We start from the raw sequence: 26676 nt of genomic DNA, 5'->3' as shown, positions 1-26676 counted from the left end.
CATACTTCGCTAGTTAATAGTTACACAAAGCCTACTCAACTTCAACAACATCATAAATAGGAACCATCTCCAAAAGGGTCGCCTCCAACATCTCCTTCTGCTCCTGGAGAAACTCCCTCACGGCATCGGGATTGAACTTGATACCCGCAGCTTGCAGCTCGCGAAGCTTCTTGGCGTGTTCTCGAAACCGTATCTCAAGAACGTCTGCTCGGTAGGTGCAGTAGTCATATACAAGTTCTGACTGGTTACTTATGGGTCGAGAACCCGTGAGGACCATCTCGTCCTTGACAAAGGGAGACTTGGGACGGAATGCTGTGATGAAGGAGATACGTTCCTTGCCGATGGCCTTGAGTGCGGCGTGTTGGACGTAGCGACCTTGAAGAATCACTGCAGTGCCCTAAAATACTATTAGTTTATATGTCTATGTTAGGTCGCCATGTAACTCACCATGGTTGGACCGCGAACTTTCAGAACTTCGCCATCACCTTTGAGGACTGCAGTTTCACCACCCTTCATATCCGAGCAGTCTGAAAGCATTGTAACACATACAAACGGAAAGCTATCATAGTGCCAAGAAAAGCCAACGTTGTCGCTAGCTCCCCTCTTCTCATCTTCGCCATCGCTGAAGAGCAGGTTGCAATGGCCGATCTCATACTCAAATGCGTGAACTAGATCAATACCAGCGACTTTTGAAACAGCTTGCTGAACTTCGGGACTCTTCCAAAGAGCGTGAGCAAAGGGTGCTTGTCTATAAGATGTTAGCTAAATAACCTATCATTATTGTGTGGAGTGATGAACTTTTGAGTATATCCTCGAATCTGGTTCTTCGTAAAAGTCGAAGCATACTGGCACGTTCTAAGAACATCTTCGCTGAGAAGTTCACGTCGGACTTGCTTGACGGCAGCTTCAGTGAAAAGAGAGAAAGGGTCGGAGGCAGCGATGGGAGAGATGCCCTGGTTCTCGTATCCCCATTCCTTCATGGTGTAAGTCCGCTTGGGAAACTCGAAGTTGACGTGCTTCTTGGCGTCGAACTCTTCAATGGGTGTAGCTTGAGCTGTTTCGATGACATCTTGTGGGATCTTGTTGGTAGGTCGGAAGGGAGCTTTGTTGGTTGGACCGATAACGAAGGGGGCTGGCTTGCGGAGTGGGAGGGCAGTAGGTGTGTCGTAGATTACTGAAGGCATCTTGACTAAGGTGTATCGAGATTTGATACCCGACTCCTGTACGGAAGAAGTCCAAAGTTGAGGTGAGTGTATGTATCAGTTCTGAATTGTAGAGCTCAAGATAAGAAGGGCAAGACATAGATGAACTCCGGTGTTTTATATCTAAGACGCTCCTGTCCAACCTATGGTAGACTACAGTGGATTGCCCAATCAAAAGGATGGCTTGCTATCGCAGATGCCTCGTTGAGGGGAAGGGTGTATATCGAGCCATCATTCTTCGGTCAAATGATCATGAACTTCATTAGTCTATACCAAATACCGATGCAAGAGGGAGGAAGAAGCATGTCAATAGTCAAAACAATTGCCAAAAATAGACTGAAGCCTCGGATCCCGACCTTCTAGCGTTTCTATCACCTGGGGTTCATGCTTCTCTTGCATCGCCTTGTCAAGTTTGGTGATAGTTCGGTTCAACTGGTGTGTAGGTCGGATATAGTTCCCGCAGCAAGGAAACCTGGTATACGTTTGAAGTTAGATAACGAGAGAAGCGATATGTAACATGAGGTTCAGAGGTACAAGACTTCAGTTGGGTAGATAGTATATGTCAGGAGCGGAGAGTTAGCTCTTTAACATAGGATCTACCCACTATGAGATGGAACAGCGATTGTCAAAAACACGATGAATATGAGATAAGAAGCAAGAGAAAAAAAAAGAACGAACCAACTATCCATTGCTTCAAAATAGACTCTGTGGCGGTTGTCCAGAAGATCAATTACAGGTCACCCCCCATCGTCCACAAACACTCGATCACCATTGTGTAGTTACAGTAGTCTGGTATAGTCCTAGCTAGATGAATTAAACCCAGATCCTAAGGGGCAATGGCTTTGCCTCTGTATACCAGGCGTTAATAACACACCCCCGACCTTTATCAGTATGATACTCATGTTAAGATTCTGTACTATCGTGTTTCTTGACAACATTCAACTGTATATGTTTACGGAATGGGGATTATTTATCTATGTAGCTCATGAGTCTTGTAATTTCCTCATCATTTTCTATTGACTTGTATGAGCAATGTCTAGGAGAGTTGGGAGTGTAGATGAGATGAATCCTGGTGTCTAGGCCCAATTCCTGTCTTATCATGATCGTGTGACACCCTATCTCGGTAATATTGTTCCGTAACTACGATTCTCTTCGTTCTATTTATTATTTTAAGTGTTCTTGTCCAAGCTGAGAAGCCTGCCCTCAACAGGTAAGCAAGCATATGCTTTCTACAAACATCGGCACCCTGTACACGGTTTCTTCATAGATAACTACATGGCATGGGAAATCACATAGAGACATGATCGATCGTCTTCGAGGCTGTCAGCTATTGTTTTCTCTGATCATCTGCTACAGTATAAAGTTATCATCGGTATCCTCATGACGCTTCCACTTGTGTGTATCATGTCGATAGCTTCACATCCCGCTCCCCTTCACCCTGATTCTCATGCAAGACTTGTAAAGAGGTTTCCTTGGGAGGAATGGTGTACGGCCGAGGTAGCATCTTGATAGTTGATCCCGAGCTCACTAGCCATCAGACGGTACTCGCTGTATCTAGGCTCGGCTTCTATTCCGATCGGCTCTGAACCCCGAAATGCTATCATGAGCGCAACTGTCGACGAGCCGAATTCAAGTTTTGGGGTGGAGAGGGGAAACTATGTTGGAGAAGAACTCCAACATATTTTATTTCGGGCGCGGTTCCCGACGACATTCAAAGATGACTCAGGAGTTCTTGAGGATCGTCGATACGAAAATGCTACAGTTGGAGAAACGCCCTTTTCCAACGGCATGTTTATTTACCATTTCTTCATTAAACACTATGAAGAGGCATTAACCATAACGGAACCTTGTGGAGTATTGGGTTTGGAATTGGCTCTAGTTAAATATGGCAAGGATATATAAACAGCCTTTCCCAATGAATTATGCGTCGCGCCTGAAGTGATTATAGCGTCCATGTTATCTGTCAGAGACTCCCATTCCCCTTACTTTTCAATAATACAAGAAAGATTTAAACGATAATGCACAATAAAGAATCTTCTCCTCCTTGCAGAGCGAGTTCCCGCACTGAATAAAACTCGGCTAGGAACCCGACAATTGCAGTATATAATCAGAATCAGGAAGCTGTCATGCTAATCACTGGGTAGTTTGGCTTCTTTAAGGCTATTTATACTGTCATAATCTTGTAATGACAGAGTGCCTTAAGCATAGTGATTGTATTGCTTCTGCCATGGAGTTGAAGATGATGTAAAGAGAAGATAACTCAAGGACGAGGAAACACTTGATATCATGGACCTTTAGTCAAGTACTGATCTGAGGTCTCAATATAATCATTTCAAAGATAGTTTCAAAGCTCAATATAGAGTAACCTCCACTAAATAAACACCGGGAAACAAGTGATCGACCTCAACATCCATAGCACTGTACTCATCCCGATAACTTAACCTGGGGTAAATGTGGAGGATGCGGGGAGACTAAATATGCTTACATGGTCCCATCCATCTGTATGATCATTGTAGATTGAAGAGTATTGCAAATTACCATCTTGGGACAGGTCAGGATGCAAAGATGGCCAGGACACCAAGACATTCGGCGGCTACGCTAGCCTTGAACATATGTTACACTCCTAGGGACAAGAGAGACTGATAAACTTGTAAGTCTTCACATATCCAAAGTCGCGGTCGAGTTTCAAGCTGGGTTTCTTATCACTCTTTCACACCCCTTCTCCTATTCCAATCTCTTTCGTCTCACCTATTTTCCTTCTGACTGTTCCCTTCGAACGCCCCCTCCAACGGCAGCATCATCAAGCACAATAACTCACACCTCTCAACTCCACCGCAAGCTAGGCAATCGTCAAATCCAACTCATAGCTATCGGAGGCTCAATCGGAACTGCTGTCTTCATCTCTATCGGCACTGGCCTCGCCCATGGTGGCCCAGGAAGTCTGTTTCTCGCTTACACCTTATACTCTGTCATGGTAGGCCTTGTAAATAACTGCATGGCTGAGATGGTAGTGCAGCATCCTGTGTCCGGTGCTTTCATTAGAATGGCGGGACACTGGGTTGACGAGGCTTTTGGTTTCATGGTTGGGTGGAACTTCTTTCTCTATGAAGCCCTCAGGGTGCCGTTTGAGGTACTGGCTTTGAATGTTGTGCTTAAGTTTTGGAGGGATGATATACCTGTTGCAGCAGTTGTGCGGCTTGTATTGTTCTTTGTGGGTGAGCTCAAGCTGCATACTCTGTTCGATTCCTATTAACATGCAAATCCTAGTGTTATCAACGTGGGTGCCGTGAAATAGTTCGGCGAAACTGAACTTGGCTCTCGGTCGGAAAGGTTGTCCTCTTCTTCATCGTATTCTTCTTCACCTTCACCACAATGGTCGGCGGTAACCCCCGAACACGATGCATACGGGTTCCGCTACTAGAGCAATCCAGGCTCTTTCGCAGAGTACATAACAGACGGAGATCTTGGGAGGTTCTAGGGGGTTCCTCGGCTCCCTTCTGGAATCGCAGCTTTCGCCTGTGTTGGCCGTGAGTATGTCTCTATGATCGCTGGAGAGGCCCAAGTCGCCGCGGGTTTACCTCAAGAATGCTTTTAAAACCACATACATCCCGGTTCGGTATATTTTTTATTCTGTCGTCCCTCTGTGTTGATATCATTCTCCCTTACAATGACCCTACCCTTGTGGGTATTGTCAACGGGGTTGACGGTGCTGGAACAGGAGCTGCCTCCCCCTATGTTATCGCCATGGGAAATCTTGGAATAGGAGTTCTTTACCATGTCGTCAATGGCCTTCCCGTCTCAAGCATCTTCTCGTCTGGTAACGCCCTGACATACTACGGCACCCGGTCCCTTTACAGCTTGGCTCTCAAGGACAGGCCCCCAAATTCTTACTCAAGTGCACATCCCTCGGTCTCCCTGTTTACTGTCTAGGCATCGTCATGCCATTCCCTTTTCCAACCTTTTTGGCCGTCTCAAATGACTCCGCTGTCGTCCTCACCTGGCTCACCAATGTCATCACCGCCGCTGAGATCATCGACCACATTGTGATCTCAATTACGTCCATTTTCTTCTACCGAGCTTGTAAAGCACAAGGTATCGATCGCCCAACACCTCCCTACTGTGGCTGGTTCCAGCCCTATAGCGCCTATATCTCGGCCACGTTCTCGACATGCGTTGTCTACTACTACGAATACAGCACATTCCTGCCTGGCAACTTTACCATCAGTGGCTTCTTCACTTGTTATACCATGGTACTTGTTGCACCTATCACCTTTTTCGGTTAGAAGTTTGCTAAGAAAACAAATTCATTAAGGCGTCCGAGGCTGATCTTGTCTGGGAGAGACCCTTGATCGATGCGTATGAAGCGACCTTCGAGGTGCCTGTGGGATTTTGGACGGAAATTATTCAAGTTCGGCCCCAAGAGGAATAAAAAGAGTGGCACAGCATACACGGATTTAAGAAATCACATTGAATCATAACTTTGTAATCATTGCTTCATCTATAGGCTGGACTTTTGAAAGGAAAAACAGGGAAGGAGGATTATATCAAGTGCTACCTCTCAGCGGCAGTCTCGGTCTCCTTTCCCTCTTTCCCCTTCTTATCCTCCTCCTGCTCTCCGTAGTTCTCCAACTTCATGTCCTTGAGACCAAGCTCCTCCTCTTCCTCATCTGTGCGGGTATAGTTCTCACGGTGAATCTTGGGGTCGGGAGCAGGGGGGTCTACGAGAGGCTGAACGTAGCTGCTGGCGAAGGGGTCGGTAAGGATAATTGTGAAGGGCTTCTCGCCACGGATGGCGGCATCAAGACCGTCAAAGAAGGCGGTCCACTGAGACTTCTCGTCGCTGGCGAGGGAGTCACCACCCTGGCCCGAGCCGTCGGCCTCGAAGATCTGAGAGTGAAGATCACCACGGACCTGGGTCAGGAGACCTTCAACAGTAGTGAAGCGACCACCCAGGGTGCCGGGGTTGACCTGGAGCTTAAGCTCGGGGCACTCAAGGCCACAAGTCTCACTCTTGAGAATATCACGTGCCAGGTCGGCGCCGTCGCTGACTTCGAGGATGATCTTCTCGCCCTTCTCAGGAATCTCACCACCTGTCTTGACATCGTTGGAGCGGTAGCCGCAGTCGTCACACACGGTGGACATGAGAACAACTTGCTTGAAGTGGGGAATATCGACCATCTTCATGTGTGTGGTGCAAGGATGCATGCAGCCAGGGCATGTCGCGGGAAAGCTGTAGACTTCGTTGGGGATGATTTCACCATCAGCAGTCAAGCCAGGGTTTTGCGGTTGCTGAGCATTAGCGTCGGAGTCGGAGAGACCAAGGGCGGCGTTCTGTTCAGCAGTTCGGGCATATTCGTGCTTCTCCCACTTTCCAACACCATCCTTGAGATCAGGGGCGATGAACGAGTTTCCGGCAGGGTCATCGACCCAGACACGGAAGGGAAATGAGTCGCCCATCAACATGGCGCGACCCTTGGCGATGATCTCAGCAACCTTGACATACACCTCGGGAGCCTGCTCCTTTCGCGCCTCTTGTCCCATCTCAAGGTCCTCAATGACAGTGGTCAGGAGACCCTCGACATTTGTAAGCTGGCCACGGCCAGCAGGAATCTCGAGATCCAGCTCGATGAACTTGACGGTGGAGGTATCGGACTTGACAACCTGTCGCGAAAAGTCGGCGAGGTCTGTCAAACGCAGCTCGTAGTGGGTTCCCTTGGGCTGGACGGTTCCGGCAGCCTGGATCTCGTTGTTCTGGGTGTGGCAGTGCTCGCAGGAGAAGGACATGATAACGACTTCGCGGAAGTAGGGGATCGCAGTGAGAAGAAGTCTGGTGACACCCTATACAGTCCTGTTAGCTAGATTCCTATGCGACTTGTCCGATGATGTGTTGACTCACATTCTTGCCGCAGTTCATGCACAGAGACTCAATCTCTTCGACAGCGCGCTCGTCGTCGTCGGCATTTTGGGCATCAACAGCAGCAGGCGCAAGTTTGTTAACCTTGTCGCCGATGCTCTGGAAGAACTCTTCGGGAGTCTGCTTGGTTGTGTCTTCGGTAGCCATTTTTAATTTTTTGTCTGCTGGGATCGAATCTTGAAAATCCAATCGTCTTTTGGTGGTTGAATCCATGGAGGGGTCATGAAATTTTTGGAGGGGCAAGCCCAGTTATGTCATGGGGTTCCAGGGTGCAGACTTTGGAGGCGGGCAGGCGCTAGAACGTTCGGGACACACCTGCGGCGATGACTCAGGATAGCGGGCCTAGATTCATCCGATTGACTCTATCCATGAGATGGATAGAAGTCATGATGGCAAGGCGTCCACTGATAGTTCTCATTTCATAAAGTGAGAAAGACTGAGTGGATTCGTTGTTTGTTGCTTTTGTCCCGAAAGCAAGGCTTGTAGACCAGCCTTTCGATTTTTAGCTCTTTTCTTGCTGCTAGCATTCAAAGTTTGTTTGGGCTGGTCAACAGGTGTCGAAACTTTCTTGACTTTCGACTGTGCTGTCTTTCGCCTCACAGCTGGTCCTGGAGGCGGCATAACAATCTTGGTGTCTCGTTGGCAGTTGTCGCAGTGCAAAATCTTGCAGGGTCCCTGAAGATCTCCTGTTGGTTGAGGGGTCGAGTTGCCGCTTGACTTTTTGCTCTTAGCCTTCCTATGAAGACTTTTTCGAGCATCTAACTTCAGTGTTGCTTCTTGACCTGGGATCATGATGATTCCACAGCCTCCACATACGTGTTGTCGCTGAACGTCTGAAAGTATTACGCCATATTGCTGGAGAAGATGGCCGCGTTGGCTCATGAGATGAGCAGAAGTCTCTGGGGCCGTGGCCCGTAGGAGATGTGCTGCATCGGTGAGAAAATCGATAGTTCCTGGAAGTTCTGATATCGCCATTTTGGAAATCTGGGGCTTCAGAATCTTTTGATTGTTGAAGTTGATTTGAGATTGAAGCTCAGGTCGCTTGAAGGAACCTTTGCGGACAAGACATGATGGTGAAAGCGGGTCTGATAAGATATATTTTGGGGATATGATTGGCCAAATCGTTGACAACGTACAAAGTATCAGGCAGGGGATAATAAACCAGCAACTTATGTCTTTCACATTCGAAGCTGTTTTGCTTATGACTATGTTGTAGGGGAATCTCATTCCTCGAGCCTACTCGAATGCATCTCATTTATATGGCTTCTCTATCCTGTCCAAATAACACAACATCTCTGCCCGCACGCTCCAAAACACCAAACAGCTCAACCCAACACCAACACATATCGAACTTCAAGTCATCTCAAGAGCGGCGGACTTCCCACTTGACATCATTGATGCTTACTTCCTCGTTAGACTTCTCGTCGTATTCGAACCACTCGCCCTCCTCCAAGTCGATGCCAGTAAACTTGGTTCCTGTCTCGACGCCCTCGGCCAGCCATTCACCCTAACAGTTCGTTAGTATGCTCTCTATCCACTTATTAATTCACATACCTCAGCCTTGAACTCGGTGAACTCGAGGCCTCTGCAGTCAAACTCGAGGATCTTTTGAGGCTTGGCTGGTTCAGTTTGCTCATATGGGAAAGGTCCAGCCTTAACAGAGGCTGACGACTCTCGCTTACACAATGTTAGTAAGATGAAACCAATTTGATATCAAATAGGTTACCTTGCAGTTCTTGCACTTCCATACAAAGTTGGCCTCTCCTCGACTTCCACTCATCTCATTGGTCTCCTTCAGAAGGTAATTAGTATACCGTTTCCCATCTGGCGAGCCGTTACGTACAAATCGGTTGACTCCAACATGGTTGGCATGAGTCTCTCGACAAGAAGTACACTGAACCTTGAACATGTACCAAAAAGGGTTGTCTTGAGTATCGTCAGGGCGCAAGTTTGTGACCCTGTCATATTGAGGTTGCCCCTCACGTCAGTGAAGCTCGCTTGAGTTGGCAAAAAGCTGTTAGTACATACCCTTGCAAGTCAGCTGTGAGATACAGAGCAAACATGCTGTGAAATGTGAGAAGCAACCGAGATGGTAAGTTTTGTAATTGGGTATGGAATTCTTAGACGATGTAAGCTTTAGAAGCAAAATACAGTCGTTTCAAGAGCTCCAGTATCGATGAGCTTCTAGTGGGATGTGGTGGGGGTGTGACGATAGCGCATTCCAGCTGCACCCGGGCATAAACCCCACGTGACTTCAATAATCGAATGATCTGTGACTGGCCAATTTCTTGATTGATGATGGCTCCATGAAACACCTCAATTGAACGATTGCCGACAGCAACGACCCTCAATCGCTCCAGAGCGATGTCCTGAGCTTCAGACCGCCACTTAAAATGCAGGCTTTGTGGTCGAGGGCCGGCCAGGTTCACCGCTGCGGATGTCGCGCCTGCGAATCCGTCGTGAGCTCTCTCGGCCGCCGAGTGACAACCGCGGCTCGACCACGAAAAGTCACCTTTGCCGATATCTTCACAGCATGCTACAGCTCCATGTTTGCGACTGCCGCCATTGTCGATGCCGTACGGAAGGAGGACCGAAGGCAGGAATTGGACCGGCAATTGGAGGAGACAAGGCGTGAATTGGCACAGCTGCAACTCCGGAACCTCGAAGCGAGCCAGACGACGAATGGCATTGACTCCGCCCAGAACGAAGTGACTCTACACCAGATGGATCAATTATGGGGGGCCATCAAGAGTCTATACACAAACCGACCATATATGAAGGAGATTTACAACCCTGCTACCATCCGAATCGATGAGTTCTTGAACCGAGTACATACCGAGGAGTACGAGTGCCCCGACCAAGCAACGATGGATGCTCTTAGGCGTACGGACTACGATCGCCTTGAGCAAGTCATCATGCGCGAAGAAACAGATGTTGGCATCCGTCAAAGAACCCCGTTAAATACCAAACAACTCCATAACGCCGGACGCACGCTCAGCCATCTCGTTCAACAATTACTCAAACGTGCCAATGCCCATGACAAGTCCAATTTGCCGAGCCCCAGCTTCGACGAGGCCATGCAGCTGGCAAATGACAAGACTTCTTTCAGATATCTCGTGGAGAATGATCCTGAGAGGGTGATAAAGAACCGGGTCGATCTGAACTCTGATCTTCGCAAAGTCGTTGGGTCAACGCTGAGCCTCAAGGAGAAGGTGGGTAGAGTGTGTTACAACCTGCTTGTATCTGCATATCCAGCCGATATGCACACGTACAACACGTTGATCGTTGCTTTCGATAAGCATGGCTACAAGTATCTATCAGAGCCAGTAGTCAACTCCTTCTACTACTACCGCCGACTAAGACCAACCCCATCAACGTTTGTTGCCATCTTGAATCACTACAAAAATTCAGGCAACCATGGTCGCTTCTTGCGCAGTCTTGCAAGTCTCGCTGGTCTCGATGGCGAGACAGGCGCCAAACTGAGACGAAGACTGGCGGATGAAACGTATGATGGAGCAGTTGACGAAAGGCGCAAGAGCTACAAGGTTCAGACATGGACCCAGACGGGCGACTATTTCTGGGAGCATGCGCCATTGGACAAGCCTCTCATTGAGGCTGCCATTCAAGGCCTTTTACACATGAAGCTCTTTGATCAGGCTGCTGAGTTTTTCGTGACGTGCATGAAGGCCAAGGTTGTGCTCAGCACGCATGTGATCAGGCAGTTGTTTGATGAGTGTATTGTGGCTCTTGACTGGAGATCTGCTGTGCGCCTCATCCAAGGTTTCACTGACTGTTCAATTACATGGCCTTCGATGCTTCTCGGGAGGGATCAAGACACTTCTTACCTGATCAGCCGGGTGCGGGTTCTTCTCGACCTCGCTGGTCTTCGAGATGCAAGCGGCGAAGTGCCCACATCGACTCTCGACAATTTGTCTATATCACGTTACGATTTCTACAAGTTCCTGAGTGATCTGGCAAGCGCAGACTTGACATCTCAAATCGATATGCAAGGGTCAAGTGCACAGACTCGGGATTCGGCTTCAGACCCTGTCAGCGCTTCAAAAAGAAGGCTACTCCAGATCGAAGCGCTTTGGAAAGAACAAGACTTGGTTGGAAAGACGACACGCTCCATCGAGAGCAAACTACTCTATCCTGAATTTTCACCTGAGTTCCGTATGTCAATGGCCTTCCACATTGGAAACGCCGCGGCGGATCAAACAGTGGAGTTGGATGGGGAGATCATGGAAGTTATGTCACAGCTTCCTCTTTCAGAACGAGTGGAGAGAGGTATTACGGAATGCAAGTCCTTTCAAGGTTCGAATAATAGCCGCGCTGAGAGCGGCAATATCAATGAGGAGGTGCAAGAATTAAGGCGAGATACACCAGAGGAGCAAGGCAAGGCAGAAGCCGGGAGGTTTTTACGAGATGAGGGGCTGGATATGATCTCGGCTCACAAGGCGACAACGGTTAAGCGGATGAATGCAAATGCAGCAGAGCGCACTTTGAGAGCAAGGCCAATGCGGCTAACGGCATGGCCTGTGACAGAGCAGCAAGTGGGATATTTGCAGAGGGCGAGTTTTGGTTAGGAATTGAAAGCGATGAGCCGCATGTAACATACTTTTGATCGTCTCACTTACATGCATTCCTCTTGTGTGTTGCATCGTATGGCGCCAGCATATTAGAACCTGCATCAGCATAGAAACATGAATTATAAACGTACCATGACTTTATCAGCATGACATACTTTTTGAAGAAGCTTATCATTCCCAGTAGTTAAACAGGTAGCATGTCGTCTTATCATAAGCTTGGTATTGTAACAGTGACCTCGGCCACGCCTGAGTTTAATGCGTGAGTGTGCAGCCAAGAGCGCCGCCACTAAGCGTTTCCGTTCGTCATCGTGGGCAATCCCCTGGTCATGAGTTGACAATTGGTGTTTGTAGCCCAGTATCTAACACTTTTTGAGAAAGGAGCCCAGCCAACAATGGCGGTCTGCAACCTTAACTGCAATCTATAGTAAGTTTCCTCGTCAGCTGACACTGTATTTATCAAAAACTCCAGCCGCATTGTCCGTCCCTGGAACTTGACAGGTTCCAAGGGGTCACGATGCGACCTCTTCAGTGGGTGCGCCCTGAATCGTGCCGTCCAGTCACGAGGCCGTAAGGGGTCCACGGGGCCAATTGGATTGGCAGGCTCGACTCCATTTTCTTAGGGGTCCTGGTGCAGCTTGGTACAGCCCAGGTACAGCAGAGCAAGTACGAGGCGGTACTTTGAGCTACCCCAAAATGTCAGTGCGACAAGCAGGTACCTTTTTCCCCACATTGGATGGATCACATCAAATCCATGGGATCCATCATCTATCGGATCGACGAATGTTGTTTCAAGAATCAGTTTGGCCTTGTTCTTTTTTTGTTTCTAGGCTTTGTTCTTAAGATTCTGCTTGTGTGAGCGAGCGAGTGAGAATAGGATCCGGTCAGTCCCAGTCATTTCTCCATCGCATATCTCCAGTAGCTTCGTCATTCCTCTCTTTTTCCTTCTTCCTCTTTTTCTACATCTTTGTCATACCCTCTTGGTGTCTCGAAGAGGTTCCCATGAGTTATACGTCACTTGCTCTGTCACCTCTTGGTCAAGGCACTGGTTACTCGTGATTGTGCACCGCGCGCAACTTACTTTGACGTCACTGGCCTGCGAGGATAAGCATTTGTGTTGCATTTGACCGGGAAAGACAAAAGGAAAAAAAACGGTTATCAGCTTGGTTGTTGACACGGTTTCTGTGATTGCGCCTGGCGACAAGAAGCTTCCTGTGTTGGACAACTATAAATTGTCGAAACGCGGTGTGCTGTGAAAGCAAGCTCTTCTACACCAACACAACCTTTCCGCGCTACGGTCGCGTTACTTCCCGATCGATTTTTCTTATCTTCTTTGTTACTCCGATTAGCGATCTACGCAGCATGAAATTCGGAAGAAAGTGAGTACTCATGCAATATGCGCTTTTCTTAACACAACCGACTCACTGCTCTCTCTAGCCTACCGCGCAACCAGGTCCCCGAGTGGGCGGGCTCGTATATCAACTACAAGGGCCTCAAGAAGCTTGTAAAAGCAGCAGCAGAGAAAGCAAGGAATGGAGAAAAGGTGGATCCTGCAGGTGGGCGGCTTTGACGACTCTTGGTGTCGCACACTGAGCCTCTCCCCTAACCCTCGATGCAGAATTCTTTTTCGCGCTTGATCGAAACCTCGAAGATGTCGACTTTTTCTACAACAAGAAATACGCAGAATTTTGTCGCCGTCTGAACCTCCTCCAGAACCGATATGGACGAACCGTCGATGTAGTCGCTACCCTGGATCAGGATGAAGTGGAGGAAGTTATGGGAGCTCTGCTTGAGCTGAGAAGTCAGTTCAGAAATTTGCAATGGTTTGGTGAGATTAACCACAAGGGCTTCGTCAAGATCACAAAGAAGCTCGACAAGAAGGTTCCGGACCTTGTCACACAGGGTCCTTATATTGATACCAAGGTCAAGGTTAAGCCCTTCGCCAAACAAGCAAACACAACAAGACTTCTCGATGAGATTAACAAGTGGATGTCTGTGCTGTCGGAAGCCCAGACTTTCGATGACACAATGTCTGAGCACTCGACTCGCTCCCTGGGTCGTGCTTCAGCTAAGGGTATGCTGAGCCTGCCTCAAGCTCAGCTCGATGCCCTTGACCAGGCTGTACGCAACGACGATGTTCCTGCCCTCGAGGCTGGCCTCAAAACGAGCAATGTCATCGAAGAAGGCGCCCAGCCGCTAATGCTGGGTCTCTTACAGCGATCTATTTCCTCGCGTTCGAAAACATGCCTGGCGTTTCTGCTAAGCAACCTCAAAAGTCTGGACGAGCCAGATGATATCAACGCTCGTAACTGTATTCATCGTCTGGTGATTCATATTGGCCGGACAAAATCTGTTCCCGAAGGAGAGCAGGACTCAAAATCTCGACCCGTCCCTGCAGGGTCACAATTCAGTAACAAGCACCTCGAGCCTGGTCTGGCAACATCTAAGGCGCCCAAGTCACTGAACCAGAAGGAGTCTCTACTTTTGACCAAGGATGACGAGGCTGTCCAACTATTTATCTTTTTGCTTGAGCAACTGCGACCAGAGCAGAGGGTTGCGCTCAAGAGCCGTGACTCCTTCGGGCGCATGCCGCTCCATTACGCAGCTCAGTTTGGCATTGTGGTCGTGTGTCAAATCATTATGTCCAAGATGCAGCAATGGGACCAATTCCACGTCAAGGATGGAATTGATACACCTGAGTGGCAGGATAACGATGGCTATGCACCCCTCCATCTCAGCGTTGTTGGGGGCCATCCATTGACCACTCAAGCTCTGCTGCAGGGCGAGAATTGGGAGGGAAGCAGCCCGTACAAAGCCGAAATTCGAAAGTCTATCTCCAAATCGGGTGCTGTGCTAGCCATCGCTACCAAGTCCAACTACAGTGTTATCGTACAGCTTCTGATTGATGCCGGCGTTGATATTAACTGGAGGGACAAGACAGACGAGACTGCTCTTCACGTCGCAGCTAGATTCGGGCATGAAGAGTGTGCTCGGATTATCCTGAAAGGAACTGCGGATCAAAAGGCGGATCTCGAAGCTACAGAGAGCACCTACTCATGGACTCCTCTTCATGTTGCCGCTGTGGATGGCAAGTACAACGTTGCAGAACTTCTGGTAGAAGCTGGAGCGGACATCACCCGCCTTGATTCATCAGGCTGGACGGCGAGAGAGCATGCTGCGCTGAGAGGTCATATGGACATTGCGCGACTGCTCGAGACCAACGATGTTGAGATCGAATCGCCCCCAACCCGACCTGTCGACACATTGCAGCCAACTCCCTCGGACATGTCATCTATCGGCGAACGTCGCTCGAATGGTAACGGAATCAACAATGGCTCGCGTGCTCCTGATGCTGCTATCAAGAGCTTCGGTCATCGATACTTGACCAATGAGAGCCTTGTACTTGTCAGTCTGGGATCGATGGACATGCGAAAGAACATTGAACCGGTCAGTTTGGATCGTGTTCCACTTACCGAAGCTCATAACACACAACTTGACACCGCTCTATCGATCGTTGTATCTGCTACTGGTGCCAGTGGTGAGCCCACCATCATCGATCTCCCGGTGCATGACAGCATTGCCACTGAACCTGTCGTTTTCACGACAACAGATGCGGGCAAGGTGAAGCTCCTTTTCGATATCGTCCCGACTTACTCGGGCAACGACAAGCACAAGGTTGGGCGCGCCGTGGCGCTCTTGTCTTCTGTCAGACAATCACTGGGATCCAGCCGCATGAACCTGCAGGGAGATGTTTGTGTTCCCATCATGTCAAGCAGCTTCGATGTTATTGGAACCGTCAACTTCAACTTCTTGGTCATCACCCCTTTCCACCACCCCAATATGGAAATCACATCGAGACAGACGTACTGGAAGAAGCTGGAGTCAACCATGGTGATTGGTCACCGCGGACTCGGCAAGAACTTGACAAGTAACAGGTCTCTCCAGCTGGGAGAGAATACTCTGCCGTCCTTCATTGCTGCGGCTAATCTTGGAGCTCAATATGTCGAGTTTGATGTTCAACTGACCAAGGACCATGTTCCGGTCATCTATCACGACTTCCTCGTCAGTGAGACAGGTATTGATGCACCAGTCCATACCTTGACACTGGAGCAATTCTTGCACATCAACCCCGACAAGAATCGAGATTCCAAGCAACAATCAAGAAAGAAGCCTGCACCCACGGGCGAGCCAGGTGATTTCCGGGCTCGTAGCAACAGCCTAACACCAAAACGCTCGCAATCTATGGGGTTCGCTGGCAGTGGACCTGATGAGTTGGATGAACGCATGAAACACACAAAGGACTTCAAGGATAAGGGCTTCAAGGGCAACACGAGAGGAAACTTTATTCAAGCTCCTTTCGCCACTCTTGAGGAGCTCTTCCGAGAACTTCCTCAAGAAACTGGCTTCAATATCGAGATGAAGTACCCTATGCTTCACGAGAGTGAAGAGCATGAGATGGACACGTATGCAGTAGAGCTCAACTCATTCTGCGACACAGTACTCTCCAAGGTCTACGACCTTGCTGGAGAACGTCACATCATCTTCAGCTCTTTCAACCCCGACATCTGCCTTTGTCTAAGTTATAAGCAGCCTTCCATCCCCATCCTTTTCTTGACAGACGCAGGCTGCTGTGAAGTCTGTGATATACGCGCATCATCCTTACAGGAGGCCATTCGATTCGCGAGACGCTGGAACCTGTTGGGTATTGTTGCTGCCGCAGAGCCTTTCGTCAACAGCCCTCGCCTCATCAAGATCGTCAAAGAGAACGGAATCGTCTGCTTCAGCTACGGCACATTAAATAACGATCCTGAGATGGTTCGGGTAAGTCTAAGCACACACAGAAAGATGTATGTCGATTTTGCTAACCGTCATTGCAGCGTCAAGTCAAGCAAGGCATCGATGCAGTCATCGTCGACAGTGTCCTTGCCATCAGAAAGGGGTTGACAAGCGGGGAAACGCCCACTGAGCCCGTCAACGGCGAGAATGGAACAAATGGTACCCTGAAGCCGGATCACGAGCTCAAGGAGAAGTTGGACGAGTTGACGATCAATGGTGGCGGCCCTTGAGGACAACAGAACCGAGAGTAAGCGCTGCTAGATGGATAGATAGAAAGAAGTGAGACGAACACGGCCTTCAACAGTTGGCTCCCACAGAAAGACAGATAGATTCGCTCAACCCTTTTCGGGAGTGAGCTCGCAAATGGCATCTCTATGACACTATGGCCACGAGTAATACCCCTATCATCGTTTCGAGATGACATTTGATGCCTACCATTCGTCCATGAATAAGAGTCATGTTTGGTTAACAGGTATTGACCAAGTTTTGACGTAAAAGAGTAATCAATGTGTAACTGCCGCCTATGCAGTGTGGGTGGTATTGTGATCACAACAGCTCAAACACCCCCAGCCCATCACTTCGCTTCTCTTAAGATAAGAAGGACTCGTGGGTGCAGCCAAACTGCAAGTCGTACGAGTCTGCAGTTACTGACATAAAGCCATGTCTCATAAGCCTGCCTATCGCTGCTATCACGTATTCCATCCTATCTCGCGCCGCGGAAATCAGACCTACAGCCACGCCGCATGGTTTGGAGAAGGTTACAGTGGCTAGGGTGCAAACTCTACATAGTTGCCGTGCTGATCTTCAAGGTTCCTGTACCAGGGCCCATGTTTTGTTCTCATACAGGGGGAAGAACGAGGACGAAGATGAGGCGGAAATAGTCAACCGGCTGTTCTAGGCCTAGGTAGTCATTCACGCATGTTCCTGTTCGTGCTGGATTCTCATGCATGAGAGAGGAGATGGCCTCCTGTGCAATATGTATGTCGTGCCCGGAATGGGAAGCGGCATTCTCGTTTGGTATAGTTTTGTTTCATGCCCTTCCTCAAGCCCGTAACCGTTACGTGAACGACAAGCGTTATCCAGTGAAGTATTGCTTCGGAGCCGGCGGGATTCGACACGCAAAAGACATGTCTCAAGATCTGCCTGATCCTGGCACACTGTAGGGTTCGCTCTCATCCGAATAGCGTGTGATGGCTGATCATGGTGCATTGCAGAATAGGGTGAGAGTGACAGAGTACAGGCATCTTCGACTCACTTACTCAATCAGTAGTAGCCTGTTACTTCAACTTGGACCAACTAAACGTCGAGATACGCCAAGGGCTCTGCTGGAGTTCTGGGCCAGCAAGGGTAGAAAGGAAGGTGACTTGACGACTTACTCGACACTAGAACCTGTAGTAAGGTTTAGAGCATGTCTCAGTCTAAAGAGTTATCAAAAGTGCCAGCCTATCTCACCGTTTCCAAGATTTATTACATCGAAATTCGATAGATCGATGTCTTGAGCTGGAGGCTTTGGTCCAAATTAAGCGAACAAGTTCGAACTGGATATGCCGTTGATCTTCAAACAGCCCGTTAGATTGGTTGCGTCCGCCTCCTCAACTACCGATAGTTTCAAGGGAAAAGAAAAACAGGGTTGACAGGAAACCGGGAAAGTTGCGCGTTGTTGGTGACGAGTCAAGCTGTCAAACGGTGAGATTGCGGCATGATCGTCCTTTAGTGGGTTTAGCTGGTCAATTGGCAGCTGAATATAGGAGCTAGAGAGCTCGCGATGTGACCCAGAAGGATTCGTGGTGGAATATCATAATCGACAACTCATGCTTGGTTCAGGTAACCACGCGGTCAGTTGAGAAGACACAAGTCCCTCACACCTGATCAACACCCTTGGGAAGCGCAAGAAGGATAAGGGATCACGAGTAACCAAAGGAGAGCTCACCGATTCGTTTCCATCTCCTAGTCAGGACGAAAGCAGCTCCAGCAATTTGTTTTAGCGAATTTTATATTGCGGTTCCGCATAGGAATCTGGGTATGAACCTAGGAGGCCTGATAGACAAGGAAATCCCTAGTTCGCAGAGGATAATATTACGGTCAATATAGTCAATATAGAGGCATGCAGGCACCAATACTCTGTATGGTTGACCATATACCGACTATTATTCAGGGGATGGAAAGATGGCGAGGCGAACGCGACGTCGTAGAGCAGATAGAACAGGGCATCATTGTAGGCACCGGTATAGCTACCATGGCAAGGGCTAACCCCGAGCCGCTTAGCCCCCTCTTCGATGTAACGCAGAGTATGGACTTCTCCAACTGAGAAGATCCGCGTCCAGGATTTTATGCACGTTGAGGGGATTGCTGCAACCTCGAGAGTATGGCGGGCGTGTGGTACAGGGCGGGAAAAGGCGCCTAACCCCCCAATAAGTGTTAATCCATTGAACCAGACAAGATAGACGTTGCCTTTTCCCCTGTCGCCATTGTTTCTGTTCACGTACTGTACGTTCTGAGATTCTCGTATTAAGCCACCCATGTCGGGGTGACGTTTTGTGATATGTTGCTGAGATCCGGGGGTCCCTAGACAGCTAGCTTTCTGTCATATGTCACATTTCGGCGGGAACAAGGAGTGAGTCCGTCAGAAGAACAATAGTGAATGGTCAGGTGCAATAATTGTGGACTCGTGGAACGGCACGCAATTGTTTTTATCGAGTCATGTCGTTGAAAGACTGTGAGCATACTCCGTTCTGCCAGGTTCGAAGCCCAGTCAATTATCAAGAGTCAAGCGATAGACCAAGTTGAACTGAGCGAGGCTGGGCTGGGGCTGCAAATCTGCAACCCTGCTTATATCAATATCGTGTGGGGATTCGAAATGACACTTGGTAACAAGGCCTGTTCAGGCAACAATGTGCAAAAAGCAGTGCAGGTCGGGCGAGCCTTGGCGCAAGATTCTCGATCAATTGATCATCGTGCAAATTGGAAGTTGAATGAATACCCCATTTCTGATGAGAGTTGTGCCGTCCAAGGCCCCTCATTTGATATGCCTCACTGCAAGGGACTCGACGATTGTGCTGGAGGAACTTGTTGAAAACTTGCTTTTCCTTGTGCCGCTGTATTGCTTCCTTGTAGCAACAGCGTCTGTTTCTTTCCGTTATGGTCCACATCTGTGCCAACTCATCCGTGCCGGTTGGTCATGAGGGTCTTGCTGCGTATTGACTCACGTTTGTTTGTTTGTTTGTTTGTATATTTTTCGTCTGGGTGGCTGTAACGAAGCCAGATCTCCTACTGGAGCAAAAGACGTGCTGAGCTAGCTAGGTACAGGGAAACCCCGCTTCCTTCACCATCCAGCATACCAATGGCACAAAAGGTGCTGTATTTCTCAAGCCCGTCACCCGTCAGCGGGTTCGGGGGCAATCTATTGTCGAACTTTTTCCACCGACCAGAATTCTCTCGCGCATCACTACATCTGCCGACGCAGTCCACAATCTCCAGTAACCAAGTTGTAGCTCGTAGTCGACTGTCGCGGCGGCAGGGAAAAACCTCGGGAAGGAATCAGAGGCCGACGGTGCGGCTTGCCTTCAAAGGAGAAAAACCCATCGCAATCGGCGTCGTTGATCGGGAGGATGTCGCTACCGATGCCATGGGCATCGTCCTCCGATATCTAAGGCGTTCTGGTTCTGAGGTGCCGCCATTAGATCCGACAAAGGTGTTGTCAGAGAAGGCGAACTCTCCAAAATTCCTTCTCTGAAAACTGCTGTTAGGGAGCCGATAGCATCCCCGCAGTTTTGTGTGGTCGCGTGGCCTGCAGAAAATCCCGCTCCTAACACGGCACTAACAGTGCGTGCCAAGAAAGAATTTTTACAGGGGAGAGTTGCGTATTGACTCACGGCATGATATTAAATTGTTCTTTAGGGTAGTTCGACAAGGAATTTAATGACGTGACTGAATATTCCCTGGTACAGTACCCGCCAACGTGCCAGGGAAAAGACATCCTGAACCTGAATCATTCTCTGTATCTGTACATGTTTGAGTCCCCTGCAGGATATCTGTCAGCCTTGACCCAACTACAGTAGCGAACGGCAGAAGCAATCGTCAACTGAGTTTACCGTTCACACTACTGTGATGCGGTTGGCAAACTCAATTGTTTCCGTTCTTCCTTGTTTCAAACATGCGATTCTGAAGTCGAAGACCTCGAGGCACTTGGCAGATCGACAACGGAACACTGGACGTTCCGGTCTGAGGAGCTGCGAACCACTGAAACCACCCTAGATCTCGAACAAGTATACACATCGTCGAAGAAACGAAGCTTTAGTGGGGATATCAACATTATGAACTCGAAGAAATGGTGTGAGTTCATGACTCGCCACACCTAGCACAAGTTTCGCTTGCAAGGGTAGAGGGCGTGAGCTCTACCTGGATGTTCTCAGGTTCTGCTCTGCTTGATGTTTTCCGCTCCCCACAAGTGTCAGGGGCAAATGTCTGTGAGCTCGACTCGGCCGATTGCTCATCTCATCGGGATCAAACGATCAGCAGCAACCCAGCTGCCATGTCACGCCAAAACAGAGATCCATTTAGGGCGACAGCGAACAGACAGTGCGTTGCCGCGCTAAGAGCGAGGTCGCCGAAGGTTGGAAATTTTGTAAGCCTTCACTCCTCTTCGTATTGTTTGAGGCATATGATGGATATTAACGCAACCCTGTTTCCTTTCCCCTTCAATGTGATACCATGCCACTGCAGGGCAAGTACACTCTATTTGCAAGCATTATATGGATATAATGTCGATACAAGTGTTGACAAGCACCCATTCGCTTGCTTGGAAGTTGATCAGCACCAGCAGGTTGATGATTTACCGCCGTCGCCGCGGTATTTGAACTGGTCCCACGCCTGCGCCATGCAGATGCCGGCGGCATCACATAAATTTCATCCAAGGATCTTGATACATCCGTCGCTCCTCTTTTTTTCATTGTCATATCCTAAAGAGGGTCGCTCCATCGGCAGCGAGTCGGGTGGTGACAGTTATCCTGCGGTCCGCTCCGTGCCTCGGTTTGTTCCAGTGTCAAACACACTGCAATCCTGGTGCCGTTCACCTCAAGGGACATGTTCGTGCGTTATTCCAGACCCAAAATGGTGTAAATATGCTCCAAAGTCCGCGGCTTAGCGTAATATCAAACGCTTGAATGACTCGGGCTGTCTGTTGTGATGGACCAGCGTACTGATAGATCCACGATAAGGTCAGTCCGGTCCTGCATGGAATGAAACGATATGGATACCGTGTCCCGATGTTGCCGATTGGACCCTTCATTTCCCGGTCCTGAGAGCCACGTGTGGTGTTTCAACGGTAGGGCTTAAAAGAGATCATCGTGTAATGCACTGCCGAGACTGCCTTTAGTACACTCGCGTCAATCGTAGAACGGCAGTTGTAGACAGTTGTAGGCAGTTGTAGGCAGTTGTTGCGTAGTATTTGCTCCGGTTACGCACGACTATCGCGCTACTGTCTTTCATCAATGATCAATATACATCTGACGAAATTTGTCCCGTCATTTCACACACAGTATCCGAGGCTAGTGGAGCGTGGTGGCGAAGATTTGCATAATCAACAATAATCCGGGGTGCTTGTCGAAAACTTTACGATTGATACGACCTTAATTCCTTGCTGTTATTCATTCAGTCATGAGGCTGTAACGTCGCATAGTCACACAACGGTTACAAGCCGGCAGTCAAACATAAGATTTCCGACATGGTTGAAGTTGACACCCTTGTCAGTCTTGAGAGTTTTGTGCCCCTGGTGCAAAACCAGGTCCCAACCTTGTTAGGCAGCGCCCAAAAAGGACCTAGTTTGCGAGCTGAAGTTACACTCGTGACTTGATTCGAGTTGGGGATATGATCTTCAAGTTGGAGATCACTCGAACCAGGACCCTGTTCCAAGAGCCGAAACGCAGAGTAAGCCCCCACCTGTCAGTTCGGCTAGGATTGCTAGTGGTTCAGCTGGATCCCTGCCATTGCACTCGACGTCCCGCCAAGCTGGACACGATTCAGACTTTAGATAAGCCTGTCCATTGCTGATATTCTTGTTCTGCAATGCGACTCTATAAAATAGCCAGGATTACTTCGTTAGCCGGGCATGTTGGAAGTAAATAGCAGCGAGATTGCACTCCAGCTTGTAGCATGCCTGTATATAACCTTTCGTGGGGTTTCCAGGCACAGGACTGAACGAGTGGCTGGCTCTCGACGTTCAGAGGACCAAGAATGACTCCACGAGTCGTAAAAAGGCGCCAATCAAAGTGCAGTATTGTAACTTGGGTTGAGAAATTGAGTGCAGCAGAAGTTCCGTGTCTAAACTCATTTCCAATATCCAAGACTCGTTTGAAGGCATTATCTAGCCACTATGCCCCCTGGTCATGTTGATCAATCTGCCATAGCTCGTAGAGATGAATTAGTTGAGACCAGGCTAGCAAAATGCTTTCTGTTTTGGTGAAACGAAGACATGAGGTCTTGGGAATTCAATTCTTCAGTCTCAAGAGGCCAAATGTTGTGATCCTGATCCACTAACCAACTTCATAGCTTGGGGCACCCGAGTCATGTCGGTACCAATTCCATGGTCGTTCCGCGCCCAAGTAACGGATAAACATCAAGGTCGAGATCGTTGCTGAAACATCTTTGACGGTGCCTGATTAGTGTCGGTCAGGGCCCAGGGACAGTTGGCCCCAGCTGACAGCTTAAAGGTGCGGTTCCCGGAACCAGCAGGTAGTGCACAATACCATCGTTTTGGTCTCGGAGATGAGAGACAATCTTGGAACTATTGGCCCGTGCCTCATTGGCCGTGTTTGTTTCTTGCCGTCTCGACCGGTGAACCAGTGAGTGGCCGCCAAGACAGTTTGAGAATGGGTGCGAAAAAAAAGAAAGAAAGGGAAACAAACAATGAAGATCCAATACGAGTAGTTTCGAGTAGCCAATTTCACCTAATGGGCCGCCAAGGAGAGCGAGCCGCTTAGGCAGCCAAATTATCAAGCCATGCGAGTTCATGATAATTCCAGTGCCCCTGGCCTTGGACAATGGCAGACCAGCGGTTTGCTGTACGTTGGCCTCTTGTCCCTTTCCAACACTCACTTGGAAATAGAAATATCCAGGTCAATGCAAAGAGAGCTCAGGCTCATTGACGATCTGACCGGCTCCTCTGGACGGTTCCTTCCGGTTGGCGTGGACAGGCATGTGGCACGTGGCAGCCAGCCAATGCTAAATCCACCGTTGTTTGGAGCTGGTCCCAAGTCAGTTCATGGCCCAGAGCCTGGAGTTTGCAGGGCTGAGATTGACGTAGACTAGACACACCTCAACGCTCTTCTCAGCCAGAAAAGCGCTTCAGATCTGACCCTGCATGTGATTTCTGTGGGCTTGGTGACATGTAACGATAACGCACGGTAGTTGTGGTTAAAAAAAGATCAACGTAAAACAAACACTGCACTTTAAGTCTGTGCATGCTGGTCGCAACGGAATCTGGCTGTACGGCTATCAGATCAATGCTTTTGAGGCCCTCTCAGAGCCAAGAGAGGCCCAGAAAGTGATGACGGTATCATTTGCTTCTGGTGATGACTTGTATGAGGGTCAATCTGCTTGCCTCGCCTGTAATGAAACTTGAACGAGCACCTGCTGACCCGTGATGTGGCTGCCTCAAACGTCACTTTCTGGTAATAGACCAGATCGATAGCTCCTGCCAATGGACGTTCATGCTTCATTCGATCGCACCTGGCCCGAATGTCATTATATTGGCACAGATCATTCAGCCTTGAATACGCCGCAGCCACAGGCACAGTTGAGTAAGGTATGTACTCAAACTCCGGAACAAATATCTCCGGGGAGGTGCTTCATTTCTTCTGGAGTTGAGGCTTATTCAGATGGCATCGTTGGCATCATGCTTCCTGCACTAGTGTCAGCAACTCACAGACTACATTCAAAACGTCATGCACTGTAGATATGTTCAACATCTGTCAAAGCGCATCGAGGATCTCGCGCTTATCGGCATAATAGAGGTCATAACAGACATGTCTGAGTGCTTTGCGTTAGCTTAGTTACGAAGTTGAGTGTTTCGTATGCTAATGATGATGAAAGTGATCCAATATCAACAAGCCACAGAACGATCTGGCCAGAACAGTACCCAGAGCAGGATAAACCCGTAAGCGAACAGACCTATCAGAAATCCCTAACGACATGCAACGGCTAGAACAAAGACATATGCTCATTTCTCAAACCAGCCGTACCGGAACGCCCACAATAGGCCGCCCTCAGTTAGCTCACGATAATAATACAGCCGCATTATAGCTGAGCCGCAGCCCGCAGGAGGGAATGACAGCGGACACAACTGAAGATGGATTGCGCCACTGAATACTCGAACCAAGAGCATGTTCTCAATTCGGCACAACTGAAAATGTGTTGTTGTGAGCCAACAATCTCCAGCCTGTGGGATCCTTGGCGAATGTCATATTCAATCATCGAAACTAGCGTGGCGCATATGCATTGATAATCCCCGCAGAGTGTCTGCACCAATCTTCCCAAAGCTCGGGACATCACATCACGAGCGCCTTTCTGGTGCTGCAGGATCGAGAGCACAGGTGCAGGTGGCTGTGGGAAGCGGTGAGATGGAGTACCCGTAAGCAACTGCAGCTATCGAGAGTCGAAGGCATCGCTACCGTTACATCGTAAGGTTTGCCATTCCGGGTCATGCCTCGCAAATCTGGCAGAGTGATGCCGGTCGAGTGATCTTCACGGGCATGTTGCAGATGGCCAGGGATCCCCTCACTGAATTGTTTCAATGTACGTTTTGCACAAGTTGCTTTCGGAAACAAACTCGGCCGAGGAACAAGTTGTGCAAAACGGAGTAGGAGCAGGGTCTCCGGGTACGACACTGCGAGCCTCACAGTCTAGTCCATATGATCAGCGCATTGCGTCTTCTGGGTTGACCCTGGAAGGGTCGGAGAATGAATTTGTGCTGGTCCTGAAGAACTCTCGGTCCGCAAACCAAGCCGACTGGTGATAAGCCAAGCATGTGGGGTCGATAAATGCAACCGTAGCCAGCCTCTTGCCCCAATTCTAAACTCTAATCCAGGATTCAAGGGTGTCTATCACTACCTATCTCATAACGTGTAGAGGTAGCCTCAAAAACACGTTGCTAGCCTGGCTCTGGCATTTATCCGTGATTTTCGGACTATAGTAACTCCTGTTATTATCTGCCATTGCTGGGGGAATAGACATAGGAAGAAACAAACATAGTTTGCGAGATCGCAAGCATACCCTGGATATGGATGTTTACATGGAGGAACCGAAGAAATCACTACCACTTTTGACTATTCTCGTTTCTCATGCCTGGCTTCTGTTTCAGACTCATGTTTCTGCTACCCCGGGGCATAGTTAACGCGTAGTTATTGGAGTGGCGCCTTGGTGAGCAGTCGTCATTTTTCCATCAACCGTTCATGCTTCTGGCCCAAAGGGAACACACCATACCGACTGAACAGGGGATGCTCAATAGTCTGGCCTATACTGTCGCGGTTCGCTACAATGTGGTTTTGTGTACTCCTCAGAGCTATCATCACCTAGACCGCTGACTTGGCGTCAGGGGAGGTGAGAGGGCCGTGCATGCATCGCCAGCTGATCAGCACTCAAAGCTAGCAGCCATATTTTAATGCAAATACTCCGGAGAGATGGTGTTGTGCTCTGAGAGGCCGTTGATCACTTGGTTTTATCTAAGGGGAGCAGGGCTGCATTGATGTCTTCACCTCAACAGCTAGCTTCAGCCCTGAGGATGAAAATGAGACAGGTCAGTTGCACAGACCCTGCTGCGTGTCAACTTAGATAGGCTGGGCTGGGTGACTTCTGTCAAATCTTAGTCCAAAGGGATCAACGCTTGGGATTAATCTCATTCTCCAGTTGTTGGCTGAGCGATGTGGAGGAGGCGTTCGAAACGTTGGGGTCTCAGAGTAATTCGGCAAATCAGCATTAACGTAGCCCACTCTCAACTATCAACCACAAACACTTAATCTCATTGCACAACCAGGCCCTACGGACAAACCTTCAACAAATTTAATATTTCAAGGGGCGAGAGGATTAGAGACGAGACGACATGAGATGAGATCGCGCTTCAGTAGTAGCAAAGATGGTGTGTGAG

General features: G+C 49.0%; 10 protein-coding genes across 15 annotated transcripts; 5 read left to right on the top strand and 5 right to left on the bottom strand.

The window, feature by feature from the left end:
- Positions 1–31: 31 nt before the first annotated feature.
- Positions 32–1184, bottom strand: FOXG_11244 (uncharacterized protein; the record flags this gene model as incomplete). The annotated part of the gene is made up of 3 exons (XM_018390797.1): positions 32–397; positions 448–748; positions 799–1184. 3 exons carry the CDS (start codon positions 1182–1184, stop codon positions 32–34), a joined length of 1053 nt encoding a protein of 350 aa, XP_018249329.1.
- Positions 1185–5140: 3956 nt separating this feature from the next.
- Positions 5141–5485, top strand: FOXG_20489 (uncharacterized protein; the record flags this gene model as incomplete). Its single annotated transcript, XM_018400769.1, has 1 exon — positions 5141–5485. One exon carries the CDS (start codon positions 5141–5143, stop codon positions 5483–5485), a length of 345 nt encoding a protein of 114 aa, XP_018249328.1.
- Positions 5486–5753: 268 nt separating this feature from the next.
- FOXG_11243 (zinc finger protein) lies at positions 5754–7329 on the bottom strand (the record flags this gene model as incomplete). The annotated part of the gene is made up of 2 exons (XM_018390796.1): positions 5754–7040; positions 7099–7329. The coding sequence occupies 2 exons, from the start codon at positions 7327–7329 to the stop codon at positions 5754–5756; spliced, it is 1518 nt and encodes a 505-aa protein (XP_018249327.1).
- A 201-nt stretch (positions 7330–7530) lies between these two features.
- Positions 7531–8091, bottom strand: FOXG_11242 (uncharacterized protein; the record flags this gene model as incomplete). Its single annotated transcript, XM_018390795.1, has 1 exon — positions 7531–8091. One exon carries the CDS (start codon positions 8089–8091, stop codon positions 7531–7533), a length of 561 nt encoding a protein of 186 aa, XP_018249326.1.
- Positions 8092–8196: 105 nt separating this feature from the next.
- FOXG_11241 (uncharacterized protein) lies at positions 8197–9341 on the bottom strand. 2 transcript variants are annotated; one of them, XM_018390793.1, is made up of 5 exons: positions 9145–9341; positions 8960–9074; positions 8843–8908; positions 8671–8793; positions 8197–8623 (listed from the first exon to the last, which is right to left on the bottom strand). In XM_018390793.1, exons 1-5 carry the CDS (start codon positions 9177–9179, stop codon positions 8480–8482), a joined length of 483 nt encoding a protein of 160 aa, XP_018249324.1. In that variant the 5' UTR covers positions 9180–9341; the 3' UTR covers positions 8197–8479. The 2 variants fall into 2 exon arrangements, with proteins under 2 accessions (XP_018249324.1, XP_018249325.1); XM_018390794.1 differs by lacking the exon at positions 9145–9341 and having other exon boundaries at positions 8960–9143.
- A 56-nt stretch (positions 9342–9397) lies between these two features.
- Positions 9398–11894, top strand: FOXG_11240 (uncharacterized protein). Its single transcript, XM_018390792.1, has one exon. It carries the CDS (start codon positions 9510–9512, stop codon positions 11700–11702), a length of 2193 nt encoding a protein of 730 aa, XP_018249323.1. The 5' UTR covers positions 9398–9509; the 3' UTR covers positions 11703–11894.
- On the bottom strand, positions 11774–25501 carry FOXG_20486 (uncharacterized protein). 3 transcript variants are annotated; one of them, XM_018400766.1, is made up of 6 exons: positions 23850–25501; positions 21794–23778; positions 17991–21735; positions 16569–17927; positions 15176–16509; positions 11774–15098 (listed from the first exon to the last, which is right to left on the bottom strand). In XM_018400766.1, exon 3 carries the CDS (start codon positions 19057–19059, stop codon positions 18595–18597), a length of 465 nt encoding a protein of 154 aa, XP_018249317.1. In that variant the 5' UTR covers positions 19060–21735; positions 21794–23778; positions 23850–25501; the 3' UTR covers positions 11774–15098; positions 15176–16509; positions 16569–17927; positions 17991–18594. The 3 variants fall into 3 exon arrangements, with proteins under 3 accessions (XP_018249317.1, XP_018249316.1, XP_018249315.1); XM_018400765.1 differs by having other exon boundaries at positions 16569–21735; XM_018400764.1 differs by having other exon boundaries at positions 15176–17927; positions 17991–23778.
- On the top strand, positions 12098–12325 carry FOXG_20488 (uncharacterized protein; the record flags this gene model as incomplete). The annotated part of the gene is made up of 2 exons (XM_018400768.1): positions 12098–12129; positions 12175–12325. The coding sequence occupies 2 exons, from the start codon at positions 12098–12100 to the stop codon at positions 12323–12325; spliced, it is 183 nt and encodes a 60-aa protein (XP_018249322.1).
- FOXG_11239 (uncharacterized protein) lies at positions 12431–16958 on the top strand (the record flags this gene model as incomplete). 3 transcript variants are annotated; one of them, XM_018390789.1, is made up of 4 exons in its annotated part: positions 12431–13081; positions 13140–13258; positions 13321–16523; positions 16580–16958. In XM_018390789.1, the coding sequence occupies 4 exons, from the start codon at positions 13065–13067 to the stop codon at positions 16766–16768; spliced, it is 3528 nt and encodes a 1175-aa protein (XP_018249319.1). The 3 variants fall into 3 exon arrangements, with proteins under 3 accessions (XP_018249319.1, XP_018249320.1, XP_018249321.1); XM_018390790.1 differs by having other exon boundaries at positions 13140–16523; XM_018390791.1 differs by lacking the exons at positions 12431–13081; positions 13140–13258 and having other exon boundaries at positions 13479–16646.
- FOXG_20487 (uncharacterized protein) lies at positions 23535–23843 on the top strand (the record flags this gene model as incomplete). Its single annotated transcript, XM_018400767.1, has 1 exon — positions 23535–23843. One exon carries the CDS (start codon positions 23535–23537, stop codon positions 23841–23843), a length of 309 nt encoding a protein of 102 aa, XP_018249318.1.
- Positions 25502–26676: the final 1175 nt, after the last annotated feature.

This window comes from Fusarium oxysporum, chromosome 1 (genome assembly GCF_000149955.1).
Source record: "Fusarium oxysporum f. sp. lycopersici 4287 chromosome 1, whole genome shotgun sequence".
Classification (NCBI taxonomy): domain Eukaryota; kingdom Fungi; phylum Ascomycota; class Sordariomycetes; order Hypocreales; family Nectriaceae; genus Fusarium; species Fusarium oxysporum.
This window is presented reverse-complemented; position numbering and strand designations above follow the sequence as displayed.

Bases quoted from the DNA above. Each gene is read 5' to 3' on its own strand.
- FOXG_11241 (XM_018390793.1), bottom strand. From the start codon at position 9,179: ATGTTTGCTCTGTATCTCACAGCTGACTTGCAAGG. The intron at 9,075-9,144 runs GTATGTACTAAC...TCAATATGACAG, and splicing joins CTCACAGCTGACTTGCAAGG to GGTCACAAACTTGCGCCCTG. The intron at 8,794-8,842 runs GTAACCTATTTG...ACATTGTGTAAG, and splicing joins GGAAGTGCAAGAACTGCAAG to CGAGAGTCGTCAGCCTCTGT.
- FOXG_20486 (XM_018400764.1), bottom strand. From the start codon at position 19,059: ATGGGTGGCTTAATACGAGAATCTCAGAACGTACAGTACGTGAACAGA.
- FOXG_11240 (XM_018390792.1), top strand. From the start codon at position 9,510: ATGCAGGCTTTGTGGTCGAGGGCCGGCCAGGTTCACCGCTGCGGATGT.